The 20,693-nt window shown below is 61.4% G+C and overlaps 1 protein-coding gene across 2 annotated transcripts; it reads right to left on the bottom strand.

Moving 5' to 3' along the window:
- Window positions 1-69: 69 nt before the first annotated feature.
- Window positions 70-20,375, bottom strand: ARAP3 (ArfGAP with RhoGAP domain, ankyrin repeat and PH domain 3). 2 transcript variants are annotated; one of them, XM_014261210.2, is made up of 34 exons: window positions 20,239-20,375; window positions 17,681-18,778; window positions 17,044-17,102; window positions 16,674-16,747; window positions 16,179-16,249; window positions 12,429-12,698; window positions 12,013-12,082; window positions 11,481-11,601; window positions 11,102-11,289; window positions 10,235-10,341; window positions 9,953-10,152; window positions 9,470-9,555; window positions 9,029-9,211; window positions 8,670-8,817; window positions 7,744-7,875; window positions 7,514-7,670; window positions 7,277-7,379; window positions 6,888-7,086; window positions 6,734-6,797; window positions 6,302-6,465; window positions 5,946-6,158; window positions 5,357-5,462; window positions 4,743-4,890; window positions 4,533-4,601; window positions 4,171-4,245; window positions 3,943-4,057; window positions 3,682-3,810; window positions 3,387-3,520; window positions 3,149-3,231; window positions 2,896-2,931; window positions 2,431-2,494; window positions 2,201-2,338; window positions 1,876-1,914; window positions 70-1,271 (listed from the first exon to the last, which is right to left on the bottom strand). In XM_014261210.2, exons 2-34 carry the CDS (start codon window positions 18,736-18,738, stop codon window positions 708-710), a joined length of 5,367 nt encoding a protein of 1,788 aa, XP_014116685.2. In that variant the 5' UTR covers window positions 18,739-18,778; window positions 20,239-20,375; the 3' UTR covers window positions 70-707. The 2 variants fall into 2 exon arrangements, with proteins under 2 accessions (XP_014116685.2, XP_014116687.2); XM_014261212.2 differs by lacking the exon at window positions 20,239-20,375 and adding an exon at window positions 18,930-19,091.
- Between the last annotated feature and the right edge of the window lie 318 nt (window positions 20,376-20,693).

Raw genomic sequence — 20,693 nt, 5'->3', positions numbered from 1 at the left:
GCACCCCGATCTCCCCATCTGCCAGACCCTGGTATCCTTCACCCCTCCTCCTGCAGTGACCAAACCCTCCAGAGTACAAATAAACCTTTATTTCTCCCTGCTGGTGGCAGGAATAGGTACAAACACCCTCGCTGAGGAGGGGCTGCCCTCCATTGCCAGGACTACACACCGGGCACACACGGCCAGCCCTGCTCCTGCTGCTCCCCCTTTCCCCCCAAAATTCGCCACAGCGGATGCAAGAAGGAAAGGGGGGGATGGCTTGGGTGTCCTGGCCCTGCCCCGCAGGCCCAGCACTGGAGAGGGGACATGCTGTGCTCCCCGTGCTGGCAGGCATCCTGTGCCGCCTGCCTGGCACGGTGCCGTGCTGCCAAAACACGCGGGCACCACGTTCCTGCTTTTGTTTTCCCCCTTGCTTGCGTCCCTCGGTGCTGGGCCCGATGACAGATGTGCCACCCATGAGCAAGGGCACAGGGGGCAGCAGTCCCAGCCCTCCCCCCAGGGGGTACCACGGCCCAACATCCCGGTTGCCACTTGTCCCTTTGGTTCCTGATCCCAGCCTGGCTCCGGGATGAGGAGGAAGAAGAGCGTGGGGGTTCCATGACGTGGGAGTGTGGGGTACCCATCATCTGCCTCTGGGGTACCCATCATCGCTGCCACCGGGCATGACTTGACCCCCAGGTCGGTGGCCACCCCTTTGGCCCAGCAGGTCACGTCACCGGCTGGCCTGGCCCTGGGGGTTGGCCATCGCTCTTCCTGAGGATGACACTGCTGAGCTCCTGGATCAGTTTGTCACTGATGGGTGAGGGAGGCTGCAAGCTCCTCTTCCTGGGCAGCTCTGGGGTGGTCTCTGCCGTGGGGCTGCTCCCTGGTGTGGCTGCCTGCTCCCAGTCCCTGCCCAGCGCCAGGGAAGGCTCCATGTTCCTCTCCAGAGAGGATGTTTTGGTGGGTCTGAGCCCCAGGGCTGGAGCTTTGCTGCTCTCCAGGTTCAAGCCCCTCTCGAGGGACACGGCTTTGGTGACAGAGGGACCTGTCACCCTGTGGGCTGGGCTGGCAGGCAGCGAGGAGCGCAGGGCAGTGCCTGGAGGCTGCTCAGGGAACGGAGATGGCTTCTTGGACCTGTCCACAGGGGGCATGGCCAGCTCTGCCAGCAGCTCCTGCCCCAGGTCCAGCGCCGCCAGCTCGGGGAAGTTCCCCACTTCCTCGTAGACAGGATCAATGTCTGCCTCCTTCTCCTGCTGCTCCTCCAGGGAGTCCTGGTGGATCTTCATGGGCTGAGGAGGGCAGGGGGCAGGGTGAGGGGCAGTGCCCACACAGCTCAGCTGTACCCCCGTGTCCCCCTCACCCTGCACTGCCTCACCGTGGGGCCGATACCCGCAGGGGACCCTCCCTCCACCGGGTCCTTGGCTCAGGCACTGCTGCCCTTCCTTCCCCATGGCTGAGGAAGGGGTGTTTGATCCCTGCCAGGCATGGTCCGTGCCACCAGCCCAGCACCCCTCGGCAGAGGGTTCCGGGGTGGGGCAGCAGGTGGATGCCACACAGAGCACAAAGCCAGGTGAGATGAGGTTCAGCCTGGTGGCCTTTTTGGAAATAACCTGATGACAAGGCACACCTAAACCTCTTTTCCTCACATTTCTTCTGCTGATACCCTATGGGCAACGTGTGCCCAGTGGGAGAGGCTCTGGGAACTGGGCAGGACTGATGTGGTCTTGCTTGCGTACACTGGGACCGCGCAGGGACCCACACCCCCAGGCAGGGAACACGCAGAGCAGTGGGCACACAAGGTGGGCACATCTCCAAGTGCCCGTGGAACACTGCAGGTGAGCCCTGGCACTGTGCAAAGCCAGCAGGAGATGCTCCACGTGTGCAGGTACTTACAAAGAACATGGACAAAGTCCTTCGCGTGTGCAGGCGGCGCTAGAAACAGAGGAGACGGACAGGGGTGAGCACGGAGAGCTCGGAGCAGGGCCACGGGTGCCTGGGCAGGCAGGGGAGGGGCAGAGGCTGCAGGAGCCTGCAGGCACGGAGAGCTTGCCACGGACACGGACATGGACACGGACACGGACACGAGCATGGCGCACACAGCACCCGTCGGTGCAGCAGCCCCTCCAGCCCTGAGGTGGGCACAGGGTCTTGGGACAGGGACAAGGAGCAGGATGGGCACAGGAGCACCTGTGGGCAGGGGGAGCCATGGGGGCTTTACCAGGGTTTGGTTGGCAGAGAGCATGGTGGCATCAGTGCTGTCCCCGTGCAGGGGCACCAGTGGCATTGTCCCGAATTTCTGCTTGGCGAGGTCGGAGGAAGAGCGTCGGCGCAGGACCACAGGGCGCAGGTCGTCGTGCTGTGCACAAGGACAGGTGGGGATGGGGGTCATGCCCTGCCAGCCCCGTCCCTGCCCTGCCCAGCTGGGTGGCACCACCAGCCTGCACCCACCTGAGCCTTGAGGATGCTGGTGGTCCAGTCCCACAGCTCAGCCTGCCCTGAGCACACCAGGTACCTGCAGAACAAAGAGTGGAGAAGCTGCCAGGGAGTGGGGACAGTGGGGCCCATGTTCCCTTGTCACCTTGTCTGTGAGCCTGGGGCTCTCAGGTTCATCTACACCCCATGGAGCTAAATCTCTGCAAATCTCTGCATGCTCAAATTGCTGCTTTAGGGCAAGGTGAGAGATTTTTGGGCACCCAGCAGCCCCCAGGGGTGCTGGTGTGGGTGAGGAGGCAGGAAGGCTGTGTGGCCCCTGGAGCCTGGCTCCCATCCTGTGCCAGGGACCACTCTGCCTCTCAGGTGCCCCAGCTCTGCCCTGACCCCAGGGCCTTGAACCATTGCCCCTGGCTGTCCCACTAAAAGTGGGGACAGATCTTGACCTCCCCCAGCCCCAGGACAGGAGGGGAAGGTACTCACAGCTGCTGCTTGTCCAGGGTCAGTGTGAAACCCCACCTGGAAAGGAACACAAACCTGTAGGGCAGCACTGCCAAGCTCAGACACAGCCTGGGGTCTGTGGGCAGTGGGGCAGGCGGCTGAGCTCGCCCCATGGGCACAGGCTTTGGGTCCAGGCAGAGCCTGGTGTACTCCAGCAGCCAGGCTTGGGTTCCAGGAGCAGGGACTGAGGGATGGATATCTGCCCCAGGACCAGGGCTCAGAAGGTCCCACTTACTGAGCTGGTGGCTTCAGCTTCTTCCTAATGCCCATGTAAATCTTGGCTGTGTCCAGGGACCACTCACGCTCTGGCTTGGCACTCTGGGAAAGGACATCCCGTGGGTCAGCCCTGCTCGCTGCCAGCCTCCCTGCCAGGAGGACAGCCACCACTGTGCCGCTGCTGTCCCCAGGCTCCTCCTCCCTGCCTCTCCTCCCAGCCCTGGCGCTCAGGTCCATCCCACAGCATCCCCCAGTACCCTCTTCTCCTTGAGCAGCAGCAGCCTCCTGTCCCGGATGACGAAGTAACGCTCCTGAAACTTGTTCCCCAGCAGCTTGGGGGGCTCCTCACGGCATTTCAGCAGCCCACACTTGGGGGTCTCACGCTTGGCACCTGTCCAGTGTGGGGACATGAGGGTCAGGAGGGCTGGCAGTGTGGGATTGCAGGGGTGATGTGCCCCTGATGGCTGCAGGGTGGTGAGCAGAGCAAGGGGAAGCTCAGGCAGAGCTGTCCCCCTCTGGGGACACCTCTGGGTCCCTTTGTGCTTGCCTTACCTGTGAAGAGGCAGCTGCCCTCGCCAATGGGCACCTTCCTCACCAACAGATACGCGGCGCTGGGCTCCGGGAGCTTGCACCACTGCAAGGCCTGCTCCAGCACCTTCTCCTTGGGGTGCAGGGGCCGCTCTGGGGACACAGGGACACGCTCACCACTTCGTCCCCTTCCCTGCGCCAGTCCCCTCTGCCAGCACCAGAAAGCCACCCACACTGCCCCCAGCCATGCCAGGAGCATCCCCCTGGGCCACCCCCCGTGCTCACCCAGCTCCCCGTTCTCCAGTGCCTCAAAGGTCAGCCAGATGTCCAGGCTGGCGGCCACGTTGCGCATCTCCAGCACCTGGTTGGTCAGTTCCTCTGCTGTCATCGTGGGGGACACCTGGGGCAGGACACACGGGGAGCTGCGCTGGGTGGTGCAGGATGGGTCCCAGGATGCCAGGAGCCTGCATCCCTCCTCACCAGAGCATGGCACAGCCCTGCTTTGGGACTCACCTTCAGCGTGACGCAGCAGTCGGGCACCTTCTGCTCCAGGTAAACCTCGATGATGAGGTCCCCTGCCTGGGAGAGCTGTGGGGAGAGCGGGTGGTGTTGGTGCTGGTGTGGGTGCTGAGCACATCCCACCTTCCCGAGGGCTGGAGATGGTGTCCTGGGAAGCTGGGGCTGCTTCTCCCCTGGGCAGGATCCTCAAGGTGATGGGCACAGCGGAGATAAGAGAGGGAACGTCCTTTCCCAAATGTGGATATGGGACAGTGGGGACCCAGGGTGGGTGGCTGGGAGTGTCCCCATCCCCCAGTCAGTCCCACCAGGCCAGGGGTCCCTGGTGTGGTGGGGGACAACCAGCACATTCCCAGTACCTGGGTGTCCTTCCAGGTGGTGATCAGGCTGTTCTCCAGATCCATCTGGGATACCTGATCCTCATCAATCTGCCGGAGGAAGGGTGCACAGGGTCAGCGTGGAGCAGGACATGGCTTGAGGACACAGGGCCATGCGGAGGGATGCAGCGGGAGGCAGAGGTGGGCAGGGGGATCCAAGGGGGTCTGGCTCAGACCCAGGCCCTTGCTTACATTGAAGATGCTGACGTAGTTGTCGATGAGATCTTCCATCACCTTGACCTCGTGCTCCCCTTTGCCGTCGGTCTGGAAGAGGCTGGGCGCGAAGAGCAGCGACAGGTTCTTGGTGCTCATCTGGTTGAGGTCTGCACATTTCTGCACCCTGGCACAAGGAGTGCAGAGGTGAGGGGCTGGTCCCGCTCAGCCATCCTCCTCTGCCTCACACAAACAGCCTGGATGTCCCCAGCCCCTCCGCAGTGGGAACTTCGAACTGGGCAGTTCCCGTTTTGAGAATTTCCCTCTGCTGTCAAACCAGACAACAGTGTGACCTCAAACTGTGACTCAAGACTGGAACTGAGTGTTTTCTGTCTTTTTGGAGAGCTGGATGACATTTACATCCCTACAAGTTGATGTCCCCTAGTCCCAAACCTCCTGTCACTCCCCCTTGCTGCAGAATGACTTTGAGAAATTTCAAGGCATCCCAGACACATTCCAGCACCAGCTGAGTGGGTGGAACAGGGGTGGGGGATCCCCATCTGCTAGGGATAGGAGCCAGCATTCCCTGGGCAGCAGGGAGACCCCACAGCGCTGGCTGGACCAGGGGACCCCGAGGGGAGGGCCCCACTGACCGGTAGAGGTGCCCGATGAGCGCAGCCAGGGTCTTGTGGTTGAGGCGAGGCAGGCGATGGATGAGCTCCTTGTACCGCTCCAAGCGCTGTGGCTTCGAGGAGATTTCTGCAGGGAGGAAAACCAGATCCTGGCTGAACCCAGCAGATCCAGAGGTGACACCAAGGCTGGCACCAGGACCCCATCCAGAGGAACGCTGGCCCCAGGAAACCCAGAGAGGAGCAGTGTGGACAGTATGTCTGAGCCTGAGAGAAGTTTCAGCCTTTCAGGGGCTCATCTGTTCCCAGGGGAAAAGTTCCCAGGAACAGTTTCTCTCCAGAGTTGTGTTATTGTAAAGAGATAATATTTCCCAAAACAATACTGAGCAGATGTCCTTGGTGTGTTTTCTCCGGTCCCACCAATGGGACCAAAGGGGGTGTTGTTCCTTCTACCAGTCAGGGTAACCTGGCTGGAAAAATTATATAAGGGTTGAAAAAAACCCCGAATAAAGGCTTTTCAGCCACAGGATAACTGGTTGTGTGTGGTGTTCAAACTTGGACTCTTGCCCACTATTTCGTGTCCTCTAGCGGCAGAGCAGGGTGAAGGAGATACCTGCAGCCTCCTTCCACTGCGGGTGCAGCTCCAGGGTGAAGATGGGATCTTCCAGCTCCCGGAAGAACCTCTTGAGCACGTCAGTGACGTCCTCAATGAAGTTGTCGCTGATGCGCAGCTTGACATTGCGGGCATCCCGCCGGAACTCCTCCATCAGTACCTTGATCCGGGACTTGGCTCCATTCTTGCGGTAAATCCCCTCGTGCCGCAGCCCTGGGACAGGGACGTGGGGTCACAGGGGCCGGATCCTGCTCAGAGGATCCCTCATGGAGCTGGCGGCCCCAGAGAGGCGCCTCCTGCCCGGATCCATCAGCCATCCTGATGTGCTGGCGGGTGCCGGGGTGTGCTGGGCTCACCGTACTGGGTGATGAAGGCAATGCAGGAGTCCACGATGATGGGGATGTCCCCCCGGCTCAGCTGCTGGTCCCTCAGGGCGTTGCCCCGGCCCCCTGCTGACGCCTGGATGTCACCATACCATGCCGCCGAGTCTGCCCGTGACAAGCCCTGCAGGTAAAATGTCCTGAGAGCAACAAGGGCAGAAAAGAGGGAATGAGGGTTGTCACAGGGTCAGGTTATCCCCTCCTGCCTGTGACAGGGAGTGAGAGCCAGCCAGGCTGAGCCAAGGGACACCCTACCCCATCAAAACACCTCTGCAAGCCCTGCTGTCCCAGTAACTTCCCCACCAGGAATTTGGGATCATCATCAGCCCATCCATCCGTGCCTTTGCCCTGGGCAGCATGCCGAGCTTGCTTGGCCCATTCCCCATCATCCCCACAGCCAGGACTCACCTCCCCATCTCCACCAGGACCAGTAGCTCCTTCTTCTCCGGGGTGTCCATGGCGGGAACCAGACCTGCATTGGGGTGAGAAGCTGAGGAGTCAGAGCCACGTGGTGGTGGCACAGCCGCCCCATGCGGTGCCCATCCCGGGCTGTGACACTCACTGAGCTCCTGCAGCCGCCGCAGGTTGATGCTGTCCTCGGCCCCGTCCTCCTCAGCAGGGCAGATGAAGAGGTGACCCTTCTGCAGGATGAAGAAGGCCCGCTGCCAGCGCTCGGGGTTCAGCATGCACTTGTAGCGCAGCTGGCCCACACGCTGGAACTCGTAGCCCAGCAGGCAGTGGCAGCTCACGGGGGTGAACCACTGTGGGGTGGAACAGGAGATGAGCAGGGTGAAGACGGGGCTCCATGCCCGAGGGCTGACCCCCACGAGGATGGGAGCCCCTGGAAAGGCGGGAGAGTGCTTCCCACAGCGGATGAAGAGCATGGGGAGCTGTGAGGAATCACAGTAGGGAAGCAGGGACAGAGCTGGGGACACGTTGAGGCCGACTCACCTTGCCGATGGCGCTGGCCCAGGCTTGCAGCGTTTCGGGCCCATCGGTTCCCAGCTGCTGCACTTTTTCCCCAGTGAGAAAGAGCTCAAGGGTGAAGCGAAACCTGCAGAGGATGAACCAGCCCATGAGGACAACACTGACCCTGCCCCCAGAGCCCGAGCAGCCACTGCACCGAGCAGGGAGCCCAGCCCTGCTGTCTGTGTGCCCCACGCTCTCTGGGGCACGGCTGGGGGGTACCTCTCAGTGGGGCCGGGGCTGGCGAGTGCCTGGTGGGCTCTGTTGACCCCCAGGGAGATGAGATCCCCGCTGTCAATGTGGCCCAGGGGCTCAGTGCATTTCTCAGTCTCGAAGAAGAGCAGGGCTCTCTCCAGGGAGCACCACGTGCGCTGGAAGTCTGCAGGAACGGGAGGGGTCAGTGGCACTGGGGTGGGCACCTGCTGGCTCCCTCCCACGCTGCCCACGCTCACCCTCTTTGCTCTTCCTGGCCCCTGGGAGCTTCGGGGGGGCCGTGGCCCGGTACAGGTACCCGCTGTGTGTCACTGGCTGGGTGATCTCATTGTAGACCCCCTCTGGACCCGGGTCCCGCACTCGGGGGCTCCCTGTGGGACACGGTACTGAGGGTGGGGTGGGAATTCCAAGCACAGAAATTTCTCAAAATCCCGTGCAGGTAGACCCAAACACAGAAATGAATACAGGGTTCAACTGAAGACTTTAGAAAAAGCTTCCGGATTTAGAGACCGCAAGCAAGAAAGTAAGTTTATAATTTAAATAGAAAAACATTAAGCCAAGTAGTAGAAACTTTTAAAGTTAAGATATAAAAGTTATAAAAATAATAGAAAAATTAAAGTATAACAAATAGTTTTGTATATCATTATATAATTAATTGAGAGTCTGTATTACAGCAAAAGTGTATAAAACAAAATAATTAACTATTAGTGTAGAAGTAAAAACATTCTTTTGCAACAATCATTTATTAACTAATTAACCTTTAAGAAGCCTTATAGCCTGTAATCTTATAACCACTAACCACAAACACCTATCAAACACAATAAAAACCTTCTCACTCCTTCATTAAAAAAAATAAAAATAAATAAAATCATGCTGTTAAATGTCTCCCAATAGACACATCTCTCTTAAAATCCCAAAAGGGTGGGAGCAGGCACCCACCAAACTGTGGGTGCCAGAGGGAGATCCCACTCATGCAGGTGGGGTTCCCAGAGGAGCCCACTAGTCAGAGATTCCAGAGGAATCCTTCGGCAGTGATCCCCCAGGGAGCCAGGACAGCTGACACCCACAGTGTCCCCAGCCTTGGGCCATGCCAGGAGGGGCAGGGCCAGCAGCAAAGAGGAATTTCCTTCACCACAGCCAGATGGGGCTCGTGGGTCCTCGTTACCTGAAAGGTTCCTGGGCCTTTTGCTCTCTGGTCCCCACCAAAGATCCTCGCTGGCAGCAGGATCAGAGGCCAGAGCGGCCTCTGAGGATGAGAAGAACTGCAGGATGGTCTTGAGCAGGGCTGGTCCTGCCACTGCAGTGCACAGCGCCTGGGGTGAAACGCGCACATTCGGGGACCACATCCTGGCTCATGGAGACCCCGGTTCCCCCCAGGGCTGCTCCAAGGCAGCCAAACCAGGGCACAACCTCCCCAAATCTGCCTGGCACCAGGGAGTGAGCGCACACAGCCAGGCAGGAGGTGCTGGTACCTCAGACCAGGAGCTCTGGGGAGGCTCCCAAGCACCTCGAGGTGTCCCTTACCTGGAGCACCTCCTCCTGAGTGGTGTAGTGCGGGTGGGGCAGGCGGTACCGTCCCTCCCGGTACTTGCGGGTGATGAAGTCCCGTCTCTGCTCGGCGCCGCTGTCCGGGGTGATGGCCTCGGTGGCGGGGAGCCGAGCGGCCCAGAACCGGTTGGCTCGGTCATTTCCCAGCACGATGAAGAGCTGTGGGAGAGTCCCTGTGGTCACGGTGAGCCCCAAGGGCAGCAGGAGGAGCAGGATTCCCAGTATTCCTGCATCCCGAGGGAGACTGTGGGGCTGCTGCTCGGCCTGAGGGGCAGCCTGGCCCCTGAGCCCACCATGCCCTGCCCTGGGTGCCTCACCTGCACAATTTCATTGGACAACTGAGTGCTTCACTTTTATGATTTCATTGCACCCCAAATGCCTCACCCACACAATTTCATTGCACCCTGAGTGCCTCACCTGCACAATTTCATTGGACCAGACGCTGGTGTCCAGCTTCAGGCTTTGCACCTTGGAAATGTTGGAGCCCAGGCTGCGGTGCTGCCCTGCAGGGAGCAGGAAAGTCAGAACCCTGTTAATCCTGCCAAGGAACTGGGCCCCAAGTCACACCCACACCCCAGCCAGTGTGGCCAGCCCAGCCCACACCCCCCAGGCATCAAGGGAAATAAAGGTTGGGTATTAGGAAAAAGTTTTTCACAGAAAGGGTAATAAAGTACTGGAATGGCCTGCCCAGGGAGGTGGTGGAGTCACCAGCCCTGGATCTGTTTAAAAAAAGACTGGATGTGGCACTCGCTGCCATGATCTAGCTGAGGTGTCAGGGCTGGGTTGGACTCGATGATCTTGAAGGGCTCTTCCAACCTGGTGATTCTGTGAATTCTGTGAATTCTGTGAATTCTGTGAATTCTCTGAGGGTGCCCCTGTGTCCCCCGGGAGTTGTCTCACCTGCACACTGCTTGCAGATGACCACGCACAGGTTGATGGATGCCCAGTCAGGACTCTGAGCCCAGCAGTCAGCGCAGTATTTGTTGGCTTTGTTGGACCAGATCTTCTCTGCCACCTCGTAGTCGTAGAGCATCTCGGCGATGACCTCCTGCAGCGCCTCCATCCACTCCCGCTTCTCCCGCTCCGACTCCGCCACGAAGCTGGGAGCAGCAGCAAGGCCTCAGGGCACTGCACCCAGCCCGGCTGCTCCTCCCTCCTCAGCCTCCCTGGACGCCCGGATACCTGAATGTTTTGGAGGGCGTGATGAGCTCGAAGCTGCGGCTCTTGGCCTCACGGATGGTGGAGCCGCGCATCTCGATGAAGCACATGGCAATGCCCATTTTGAAGAACTGCAATTCAGAGAGACAGCGGTGCTGGTTCTGCTGGTGTGAACGCGCCACGCCGGGCGTGCCTGGCGTGTTGGGGCTGCAGCCACAGCATTCCAGCAGCCCAGCCCTGCTTTGCCCTGACACTCTCTCAGCCACCTCTCATCTGACATAAAGCATCCTGCAAACACATTATGTCTTCAAATGAAAGGCAGGTTCTGGCCACAACCCTGGAAATTTGGCTGTCCAGGTCCCTTTCTTTTGGGGACTGGAGTCAGGGACACTCATAAAACAAATATCAACCTGAGCCAACACCTCAGGGCTGTGCTTAGTGCACAGCAGGCGGCCTGGAAGTGAGGTGATGGCAATAAAAACAGGGGTGCTAAGAAAATTCAGCAGGAAGGAAGTGAGGCATTCTGCAGGAAGCAGCGGCAACAGCAGCGTGGGAGGTGACAGGGACAGCTGTCACTGCGAGCCCCCTGTGCAGCAGGTATGTTTGCTGCTGATTGTGTGGCCATTGATCTGGCTGTCCTGGGATGGATTGGGATGCTTGGTGTGACCAAGACCAAAGTGTCTGCTGGAGATGATGGTAATTTGGTGATTGGCAGGGGGCTCCACTCCTGGTACCCATCACTGCTGCCCTGGGCAGGATCTCCAGCTTCCTGCTCTGCCATTCCCTTTTTCCTGCCCACCCATTTCCTCTCTGCTCTCCCTTTGGCATCAGCCCTGGCTCAGCTCCCTCCACCCCTCTCATCCCATGTCGGGGTCTGCTCTGGCCACGAACCTGCTCACTCTTGTACAGCCACATCTCAGGCAGGCTCAGGGCTGCGAAAACCTTGGATTTCTGGCCCTTCAGCTCCAGAGTTCCTGACTTCTGGCAGTGGGCAGTGTTGGCAGGCCGGGGCCGGGACCCCACCAGGCGCTGCTCCATCACCTTCTTCTGCAGCGTGGAGCACCACTCATTCCTCTGGGCTGGGGACCAGGCAGGAGGGAGCAGGGCTGAGCCCTTCCCAACAGCCCTGGCAGGGAGCAGAGCACCCAGAAGGCAGCCAGGGGATGTTTTGGGGATGGGGTGAGAGCTGCCTGTGGGATGCTCTGGCTGGAGAAGGGTGGCAGGGACGGTTCCTTAGGGCTGGTGGGCCCTGGCCTGGGTTTTCACTCACCCTCGTTCTCAGCGCGGAACACAAAAATCCGATGGCTGGTGATGACCTGGAACTTGTTGTCCTTGGTGGAACGAGCCATTTCAATCACAGACAGTGGGATCACTCCTTTGGGATAGGGCTCCTGGAACGAGCCCCAGCTTGGGTTACCCCCTTTGCCCTTCCCACAGGGCACATCCATGACCTGGCTCACCTTCCACATCCCACTCAGGAGCCCCAGACCTGGCCTGGCACATCTTCCACATCCCCTGGGTGCTCTGGTGGGTGCTGGGAATTCAGGAAGAGGTGGATTTGTGACTGGGACCCTATTTCCAGCAGGACCTCCCCTTTCCTGCCCCTGCTAGCTGAGGGACCCTTGCTATCCTGGGCTGCCTATGGCTGGGAACCTTCTGGGCATCGGCTGCTCCACCTTGGAGATGGCAGAGCACTGCTGGCTCCTTCCAGAAGGACAAGGGGAGGCAAAGGGGATGTGGCAGCTCCCCAGGTGGTGTCGAGGCTCAGCCTCCCCACTCTGCCCCACTCTGCCCCTCGGTACCTTCTCACTGCTGAAGTACATCAGGTTCTTCCCATCGAAACGGACGTAACGCCTCTGGAAGACATAGTTCCTGTTGGGATGGCAGAAAAGCTGTTGGGAAGGGGATGATTCCCCCTCAGAGACCCTTCCTCCTCCCAGGCACAGCTGCACAGAGGGCCTTGCAGCACAGCTGGGGTACCCAAGGTTTCCCTCTTCCACGGGGAGCAGTGACCAGTGCAGCCACCTCACCTCGCCTGAGGGGGCTTTACCTATGGGGGCTGCCCCATCCCTGGAAGTGTTCCAGGACAGCTGGATGGGCCTTGGAGCAACCTGGGGCAGTGGAAGGTGTCCCTGTCCATGGCAGGGAGAGGAATGAAATGATCTGAAGGTCTCTCCCAACCCAAAACCCGCTGTGATTCCACGCTTGCCACACGTACCCCTGTGGGGACAGCTTGTCCAGCCAGCCACTGAGCATGGTGGGCCGGGGCTCGGACAGCGACGTGAAGCTGGCATATGGGGAGATGGTGAGGTCATCCAGGACTTCATCGGGGTACAGGTGGGCTGGCAGGCTGAACGGGGCGTCCTCAGGGCGCGGGGCCTCCACGGTGGAATATCCCTCGGTGTCGTTCTGGATGATGCGCTCGATGAGCCGGCTCCGGCTCTCCTCGTCCTCGCTCCGGCCCTCGCTGCTGCACTCGCTACTCGTCCTGCGGCAAAAGGGCTGTGAGGGAGCTGGGCAGCGCAGTGGGGTCCTGTTCAATCCCACCCCAGCTGGGGGCACCTGGCACTGCTCCTGGCCTCATCCTGACCTGCTTGGGGCACCCAGGGATGGTGGGGTTTGCATCTCCGCGAGTGCTCGGGAGCCTCGTGGCCACCGGCAGCCCGAGGATCAGCCAGTCCCATGGGATGGCACAAAGGCTGGGGCTTCCCTGCTCTAGGGAGTGTCACACGGGCCACCACCACACATCTCCAGTCCCCTGGCATCACCTCCTTCCCCTCTTCACGGGCAGCAAAGGGAGGCCAGGCAGATCCCCAATCCCATGTCCTGCTCCCTGCTCCACACCCAGCTTCTCCCTCCCCCTGCCCCTCCAGCATTCCCAGCACTGTGAAACTCCTGCCACGACACCTTTGTGCCTGCTCTCGTGTCCAGCCAAAATGCTGGGCTGGTGGAACTCCTGCATCCACCTCCTTTCCTTGGGAAGCCGTGCTAAACCCCCAGCCAGGCCTGCTGAGGCTCTCCAGCCGTAACAATAAAAGGAAATTATAAAAATAAACTGCTAAGCCTGCCCCTTCCCATCAGCCCTCTCAGCTAGGCATTTTTCTTCCCCTGAAAAGGAAATGTGCTGGAAAATGTCTGTCAGTCCCAGGAGCTCACAGGGGGCCTGCCCAGGTGCAATGGTGATGGGCAGGGAGACAGTTGTGGCAGCTGGGACACCCCAGCACCCACAGGAGAGCATCCCTGCCAAATTCCACTCTGGAATCCAGTGCCAGGGGGAGGAGGAGGCTCCTAACAAGGCAACAAGGACGATCCAAGACTTGTTCCAGCTTCTGTCTGAGGAGCACCTGAGCAAACTTGGCATCTGCGGGGGACAGGGTGAGTGATGAGGGCAGGGTCATGAGGGGAACTGAGAGGACTCTCCTGGCCATCCCTGCTGCAGCCACAGGAGCTGGGTGACAGCCGACAAAGACAGCAGGAGCAAGGAGCAGAACCACGTGGGAAAGGAGCAGGTGAGCTGTGGGAATCCTCCTTGGAGATGGAGACATTTTTGGAGAAGAAACCCACAGTGAGAAAGTGTCTCCAGTGGAAGTTCACAGGAAGCTTCAGGACCAGGAGATGGACACCAAACACCCCCTCTTCATAAATACTCCCAACACCTGGCTTTGGGCACTGCCTCGTCCTAGGACAGGCCCTGGACAGGCACCTTCTGAGGCCATCGGACATCAGATGTCCCTGATCCACAGGGATCAAACCCAAAATCCGCCTGGGAAGATGCTGGGCTGGAGCCATCCCAGCTGGGGGTCTGCTCCAGAGAAGTGGACAGGACTGAGGAGGGGACAGAGAGGGAAAACTTTGGCTCCAGGAAAGACAAGAAATGGCCCTGGGTGGCTTTGAGGCTTGGAGCACAAGGAGAATTGCTGTTGAATTAGCACAACAGAGCCTTGGCAGGGTGACTCTTCTGGCTGGAGTCCCAGGCTGCTCTGCAGATGCTTCAGGAAGGACTGGACAGGGAACGGTGTGGCTGGAGGACTCTGTGAGTCACAGGCAGCCTTGAGTACCAGGGTTGAGTGGGAGGCAGACCCACGGAATGGGTCATGGCAAGAGGAAAACTGGAAAAAATCTGTGACAGCTCCTTCCTGAGCTGCCACTGAAACTGAAGAGATGGAGAGCACTGAGCATCTGGCAGGGACAAGAAAGCCCATGGTGCCTGCTGAGTCTGACCCAGTCCCCTGAGCTCTGTGGAGTGACATGGACACAGCTGTGCCACCTCTCTGTCCTGCTGAGACCCATGGCTGGAGCAGGGCACCGGCATCTCAGGGGGCTGAGCACCACCAGGTGGATGCAGGTGCTCAGACTCAGAGGAGGTGAATCCCACCCGATGCTCCTGCTGCACCCTCAGAGACCCAGCTCCAAGTTTGCAGGGAGGTTTGCATTCCTCCTCCTCTTTCTGAGGATATTTCCTCAGGTGAGGCGGCTCTGCCCACTCCTGACACTGACACTGCACACACCCCAGGCCAGGGAGCAGTGTGGGCCAGACAAAGCTCCCCCAGAACAGGGCAAGAGGAGTTACCACAGGTGGGAAGAGGGGCAGGAGGGCCTCTCTGAAGTTTGGGACTGGGAAATATTTCCCATGACAAGTGGATTGGTGGGCTGCAGGGGACGCCTGGTCATTCCCAGTGACACAAGGATGAGGACTGGCTGAGCTGGACAAACACCAGTGCTGCAGGGGAGGACCAGGAGGTCCCACAGAGGCAGCAGAGCTGGGGCCAGGGCTGGCCAGCAGCCCCTCAGCAGCTGAGCAGGATCCACAGCTCTGCTCCAGGGAATCTGCTGGGACCAGCAGGGCTGGGTGTGGGAGGAAAGCGCTGGAGCAGCTGGATGATGGAGCCTGTGAGCACAGTACAAGAGGTTCTCAAAGGCTTTTCTGCCTCCTGTCCCTCTCTCCACGCCCCAGCCATGCTGGTGCTTGGGCTGAGAGAAAAAACCTGTGAGCTGCTGCCCCTGACACTGCTGATGGTCACATCCCGCCTCTTCTCAGCCAGGCCAGCTGCAAAATCCCACAGCTGCAAGCTCCTGGCCAATTCCCTTGGGGTCCCAACTCCCTGGAAGCCACAGGATGCAGACAGGTCAGTGCCCAGCTCCTCTCTGGAGGAGAGGACCCAATCCAGAGGCTCCACAGGAGATTTCAGTACTTCTGTTTACAAAACTCCAGTTCCCAGGTATTTGCAGTTCCCCGTGCCTGGCTGTGATCTGTGCCACTGGACCAGGAGCCACCGCAGTGCCTCCCACCCAGAGCACGAGAGGGACTGGACCCACACTGGGGCAGAAAGGCTGGGCCAGAAAGGCTGGGCATGCACTGGCCAGCAAGGCCACAGAGCTGCAGCTCACCTCCTCTCTAAGCAACACAGGAAAAGGAGCCCTCCCCATGTGAAATGGGAAGAGCAGCTTTCCTTCCTCTTTCTGAGATGCTATCAGGAGTTATGGAAAGTACATTTCAAAAGCATTTTAAAGGTGCCCCTCACAATTTCACTGTCCATCACCACAGAGTGAGCAGCAGATGCTGATCTGATGCTGCTGGAGCCTTCAGGGATTGCACAACCCCTCATCTGGAGCTTGGAGCCATCTAATTTCTGAGTAATCCACATCCCCCACGGTGTTTTCCCATTCCCAGAGGCCAAATCCAGGTTCCTCTGGGTGTGCAGGTGCCCAGTGCCACCGGTGCTGCCCCAGCTGTGCACTCAGAGATCTCTTGCCAAGCACTGTCCCCGCAAGGGCCACCCACCAGCACAGCTCCTCCTCATCTCCAAACCTGCCAGCTCTTCCAGGGACTGCTGACACCCTCCCAGACACCCCTGATCAGCTCTGCCATGGGGACAAAGCCCGCATCCCCCGTCAGGCTGTCCCCAGGGGTGTGCCCTGGCCCCTGGCCCCAGCGCAGCCCCTGTGGCCCGCAGGAGCTGATCCCTACCTGCAGCCTTCTCGCTCCAGCTCCAGCTCGGACACGGCCTCGTAGCTCTGCTCAGAGGAGATGCCAACACCCTGGGAAGAGAGAACGGTCACATCTGCTGTCCCCTGTGCCCTGTCCTGTCCCTGACCCCCTCAGCCTGCCTGGCCTACAGTGCAGGGGCTCAGCCTGTGACCCTCAGCCCAAAACAGAATCACAAAACCTCCTGAGCTCAAGGGACACACCCAGTCCAACTCCAGGCTCTGCCCAGACACACCAACAACCCCTCCCTGGGCATCCCTGGCAGCGCTGTCCAAGCACTCCTGGAGCTCTGGCAGCCTCGGGGCTGTGCCCATTCCCTGGGGGGCCTGGGCAGTGCCAGCACCTCTGGGGAAAGGAACTTCTCCAGGCACTGCCGGGCCCCGTGGCCTCACCAGCTGCAGCTCCCGACCTTGCAGCAGCTGGTGGGATGCAGAGTGACAGCAGGGGACAGCCACCACCCCCACAGTGTCCCCTCACCTTTGTCTCCCGGGCTGGGGTCACATGGCCAAAGATGGTCTCGCTGTAGGGGCTGATGGGCGGATCATTCACCTCTGTGGGCAAAGACGGGGCAGGGAAAGGCATCAGTGGTGCCTGCGGGGAGGGAGAGACCAGCCAGGACTCCCAGTCCTTGAGAGGGACCCCCGAGCCCACCACAGTGCGCCCCAGCACCCAGGGCACCTGCCTGGTGACACACGTGGGGTTGGGGTGTGCCTGGAACGGGCCACCCCGGTCCCCGAGCGGGGCAGGAGCAGGGGCAGGGCTGGAGGGCGGGCAGGGGGTGTGGGTGACCCCCTGTCCCCGTTCCTCGGGGACACCGGGGGTCGCTGCTGTGCCCCGGGGCTCTCACCTGGCTTGATGCTGGGTCTCTGTGGGATGGGGGGCAGGGCCCCGCTGGACCAGCTGGGACTGCAGGGAAACAGGACAGGGTTACTGTGGCTGGACTGGCAGTCCGTGGTGTCCAGTCTGGCTGGACAGGAACGCTGGACGCTGCTCCCGAGCCCAGCTTTGTCCCCTGGAGTGTGCAGCACCCCCTCCCTGCTCCCAGCGCCCTCCTTGCTCCCTTCTCTTCCCAATCCTGGCACTGCCGGGCTGTGTTTTCTGGGACCGTGGGACATTTCCCACCCCAGCATCTCCCACCTGGTTCCCAGCCCCAGAACTCTCACACAGCCACCCCCTCACCATGTTGGGGACCCCCAGCCCTGCTGCCACAGGGGCAGACAAAGGGCAGCAGCCTCTCCCTGCATCCAGGAGGAGCCATCGGGGGGCCCAGGGCCACGCTGTCATCTCGGAGGGATCCCAGCTGCCGTACCCAGCCGCTCACCTCCCAGGCACAGGGAGGGTGGGGAAAGGGGTTTGTCAGCACCTGGAGGCAGGCAGGGCCAGGCTGTGGGGAGGGTCTGGGGGATGTGAGGCTGCCTGGATCCTCATCCCTGCCTGCTCTGCCCCCCCTCCCCTCCCAGGGCTGAGGGAAAGCATCGGCTTACTCAGACTTGTCCTCCGGCTGGGTCTGCTCCTGCGGGGACAGAGCCGGGGGCTGAGGGACACCCTCACCCCGGGGGCTATCCTCTCCTCCCGGCTCCTCCGCGGCTGCCGACGGCCGCTCCAGTCCCTCGTAGATGATGTTGGACACCATCTCCAGGCGGCCCTGACCCGAGCCCGCCTGCGAGGCTGTCCTGGGGCACGGCGAGGGGTCTCTCCTGGCTGGGGCTGGCAGGGGAGGGCTGGGTGCGGGGGGACCCTCCAGGGCACTGCCGGGGCTGGGCTCAGCTGCCGGGCCCCTGGGTCTGTGACGCGGGGGGACGCACGGGACGGGCGGTGCGGATTTCTGCCGTGTCTCCGGGGTTTGTCCGTGACTCGGGGATGGCCGCGGCTCCTCCCGAGCGCTGTCCCGCCCTCTCAGCCGGGACGCTATCACTCCCATGGCCACGGCTGCCCCTGGATCAGCTCCGGGCTCCGGGATCACCAAATCCGTGGAGCTCTCCCCTGGCACAAACCCCTCTAGTACCACAAAGGCTGCTGGTGCCCTCTCGCTGCCCGGGCCGTGTGCTGGCACCGTGGAGCGTGCCGGGGGCACGGGCACCAATCCCTGCTCTGGCTTTGAGCGAGGGAACACCGTCCTCGGCTTGGGAACCGGCTTCAGGGCGGCAGGAGCAGGGTCCTTCTCTCCAGGCGGTGCCTGGCTGGGCACGGTGACACGCGGCTGCGTCCCAAAGGCGCCACCAGTCCCTCCCGGCTCTGCTCTCATGGCATCCTTGCCCTCCTGGGGGGCATCCGGGAGCTCCGTGCCTCTGGAATGGGTGTCACCTGCTGCACGTCTGGCCCGGGATTGACTCAGCATCCGCGTCTGCTGCGCCAGGGTGAGGATCCTCTTGCGGTGCCCGGTGGCGGTGATGCCGATCTGCTGCAGGTGGTGGCTGTCCAGCGAGGTGGCATCTCTGGCCACATGGTATCCGTGCTGCTTGAAGACATCCCGGTACCGCTCCAAGTGGATGGTGGCCAGCCAGTCTGCGATATCCGAGTCAGGGCCGCACGGGGAGCTCATGGCCCTGGGGTGCCCCTGTGACGGATGCTCAGCCCATCATCTGTGCAAGGAGGGGAGAGAGAGGCTGAGGAAGCGGCAGGAAGGGAAAGGGGGTGGGTTCAGCTGCCGTGAAGGGCTCGGATCCAGCGGGTGGGAGCGCGGGATGCTGCTAGAGGTCCCCACGCCTCGCTGCTGTCCCCGCAGCCGCTCACCTCCCAGCTCCAGGAGCCGGCATCCTGATGTTCCCCCGCCCCAGCCTCTCCACCACTCCCCGGGGCTGCCGGAGCCGGATCCCGGTCCCGCTTTGTCGGTGGGGCAGTGACCCTAGCCCGGGCAGGAACTGAGCGTCCGGGAGCTGCCGGAGGAGCGGCCGGGGGAGCAGATGCCGAGAGCTGGGACCCGCCAGAGCCGCGCAGCCGCGGGGGTGTCCCGGGCAGATAACGGGGGGAGCAGCGGGGCCCCTCCCAGGGGATGAGCTCCTGTGCCGGCCAGCTCGGGGAGGGCTCTGCGGCCGGAAGGGCCAGACCATAATCTCTCTCTCTGACTGCTGGCGAGGGCATGGGAGAGGTCAGCATGACTCACGGGCAAACAGAGGGGGGACAGCCTCCCACCCAGCCAGCCCCGGCCGGGCCGGACCCCCCACCGCCAGCACCCGCACATCGCCACCGAGGCATGGCCGGGCTCGTGTGGCACCAGGGACGCTCAGCCCGAAGGGATTCGCCGGCACAGAGCCTGCTGAGGGCCTTTTTCCCATGAATCACGCCGCTCCGCACTAAACCATCTGTGCTGACTGTGCTGCCACTGGGTCTTTTTCCAGTTCCTCCATTTCCCTCTATTGTTCGGCGCAGGCTTCCTTCCTGCTGCCTGCACGCTCCCACGCATCCCCTGCCCCCCTCCCGCGGGAGCCGCGTCCCGAGCCCGGCCGGGGAGAGCCGGGCTGAGCCCCCGCTGCCCAGCCCCGCCTGCCCAGCCCGGGGTGCTCGGCACGGGGAAGTGCCCTGGGAGGCTGCGGCTGTCCCCGCCAGCACGTGGGGGACGCTGTCAGCGAGCAGGAGGCGACAGTCACGGCAGGGGCTGGGACGTGGGGAGCAGGACGGGGCTGATGTCAGGCTGGTGTAGGACCGGCAGAAAAGGCAGGGCAGGGATATCCCACAGCGATTTGTGCGCCCCAGGGTTAAGGGGCTGTACCCGCTCCTGCCCAGCGGCCGAAATGGGGCAATTTCCCCCTTTTTCATGCCTGTATCGCCCTGAGGGATCTGCGGCCGGCTCTGTCCTCTGCCTGCCCTGCCTGGGGCTTGTCCAGTGAGGAGATGGTTCCCGAGACCTCCCCATTCCTGGGGCTCTGGGGCCGTGCCGAGCACCGTGTTGTGGTGTGGCATTTTGGGGCAGTGCAGCCGCGCCCACGGGCAGGTGGGCATCATCCCTATGCCTACAAACCCAGGCACGGTGACACGGCCTGTCCCAGGCCCTTCCCCAAATCTGTCCCATCCATCTCCTGGCGCCCTCGCGGTTGTCCCTCACCTCTGGCCGGGCCCTCCGGAGGAGCAGTGCGGTGACAGTGGCGTGTGGGCTCCGGGGCCACCCCGCGCTGGGCTCCAGGGTGATGCCAAGGCAGTCCCGTGCAGGAACTGCTGCGGGCTCCGCGGCATCCAGCCTGCGCCTCCCACTGCCGGTCCCTCCTCCAGGCCAACCCTCTGGTCCCCATCCCTGTCCCACCCTCTGTCCTGTCCCTTCCCAGGAATGACGCTGTGCTGTGTCCTGTCCTTCAGCCGGGCTCTGCCTTCCTTTGGGCCAAAGTGGGGAAAACAGGCTAAAATATTCATGCTGATGAGGGGACTTGGGAGGGCACCGGGGCCACGTGGGTGAAGGTTTGGGACCGTCCAAACCTTTGTGCTGTGGGGATGCCGGGAATGCAGCGCCTCATCCCACTTCTGGTGCCCCGCGGGCAGGGGGATGTGGAGTGAGCTGGGGAGCAG

Source organism: Pseudopodoces humilis, chromosome 17 (genome assembly GCF_049639895.1).
Source record: "Pseudopodoces humilis isolate 2021_Gansu_Grassland_sample_001 chromosome 17, ASM4963989v1, whole genome shotgun sequence".
Taxonomy (NCBI): Eukaryota; Metazoa; Chordata; class Aves; order Passeriformes; family Paridae; genus Pseudopodoces; species Pseudopodoces humilis.
This window is presented reverse-complemented; position numbering and strand designations above follow the sequence as displayed.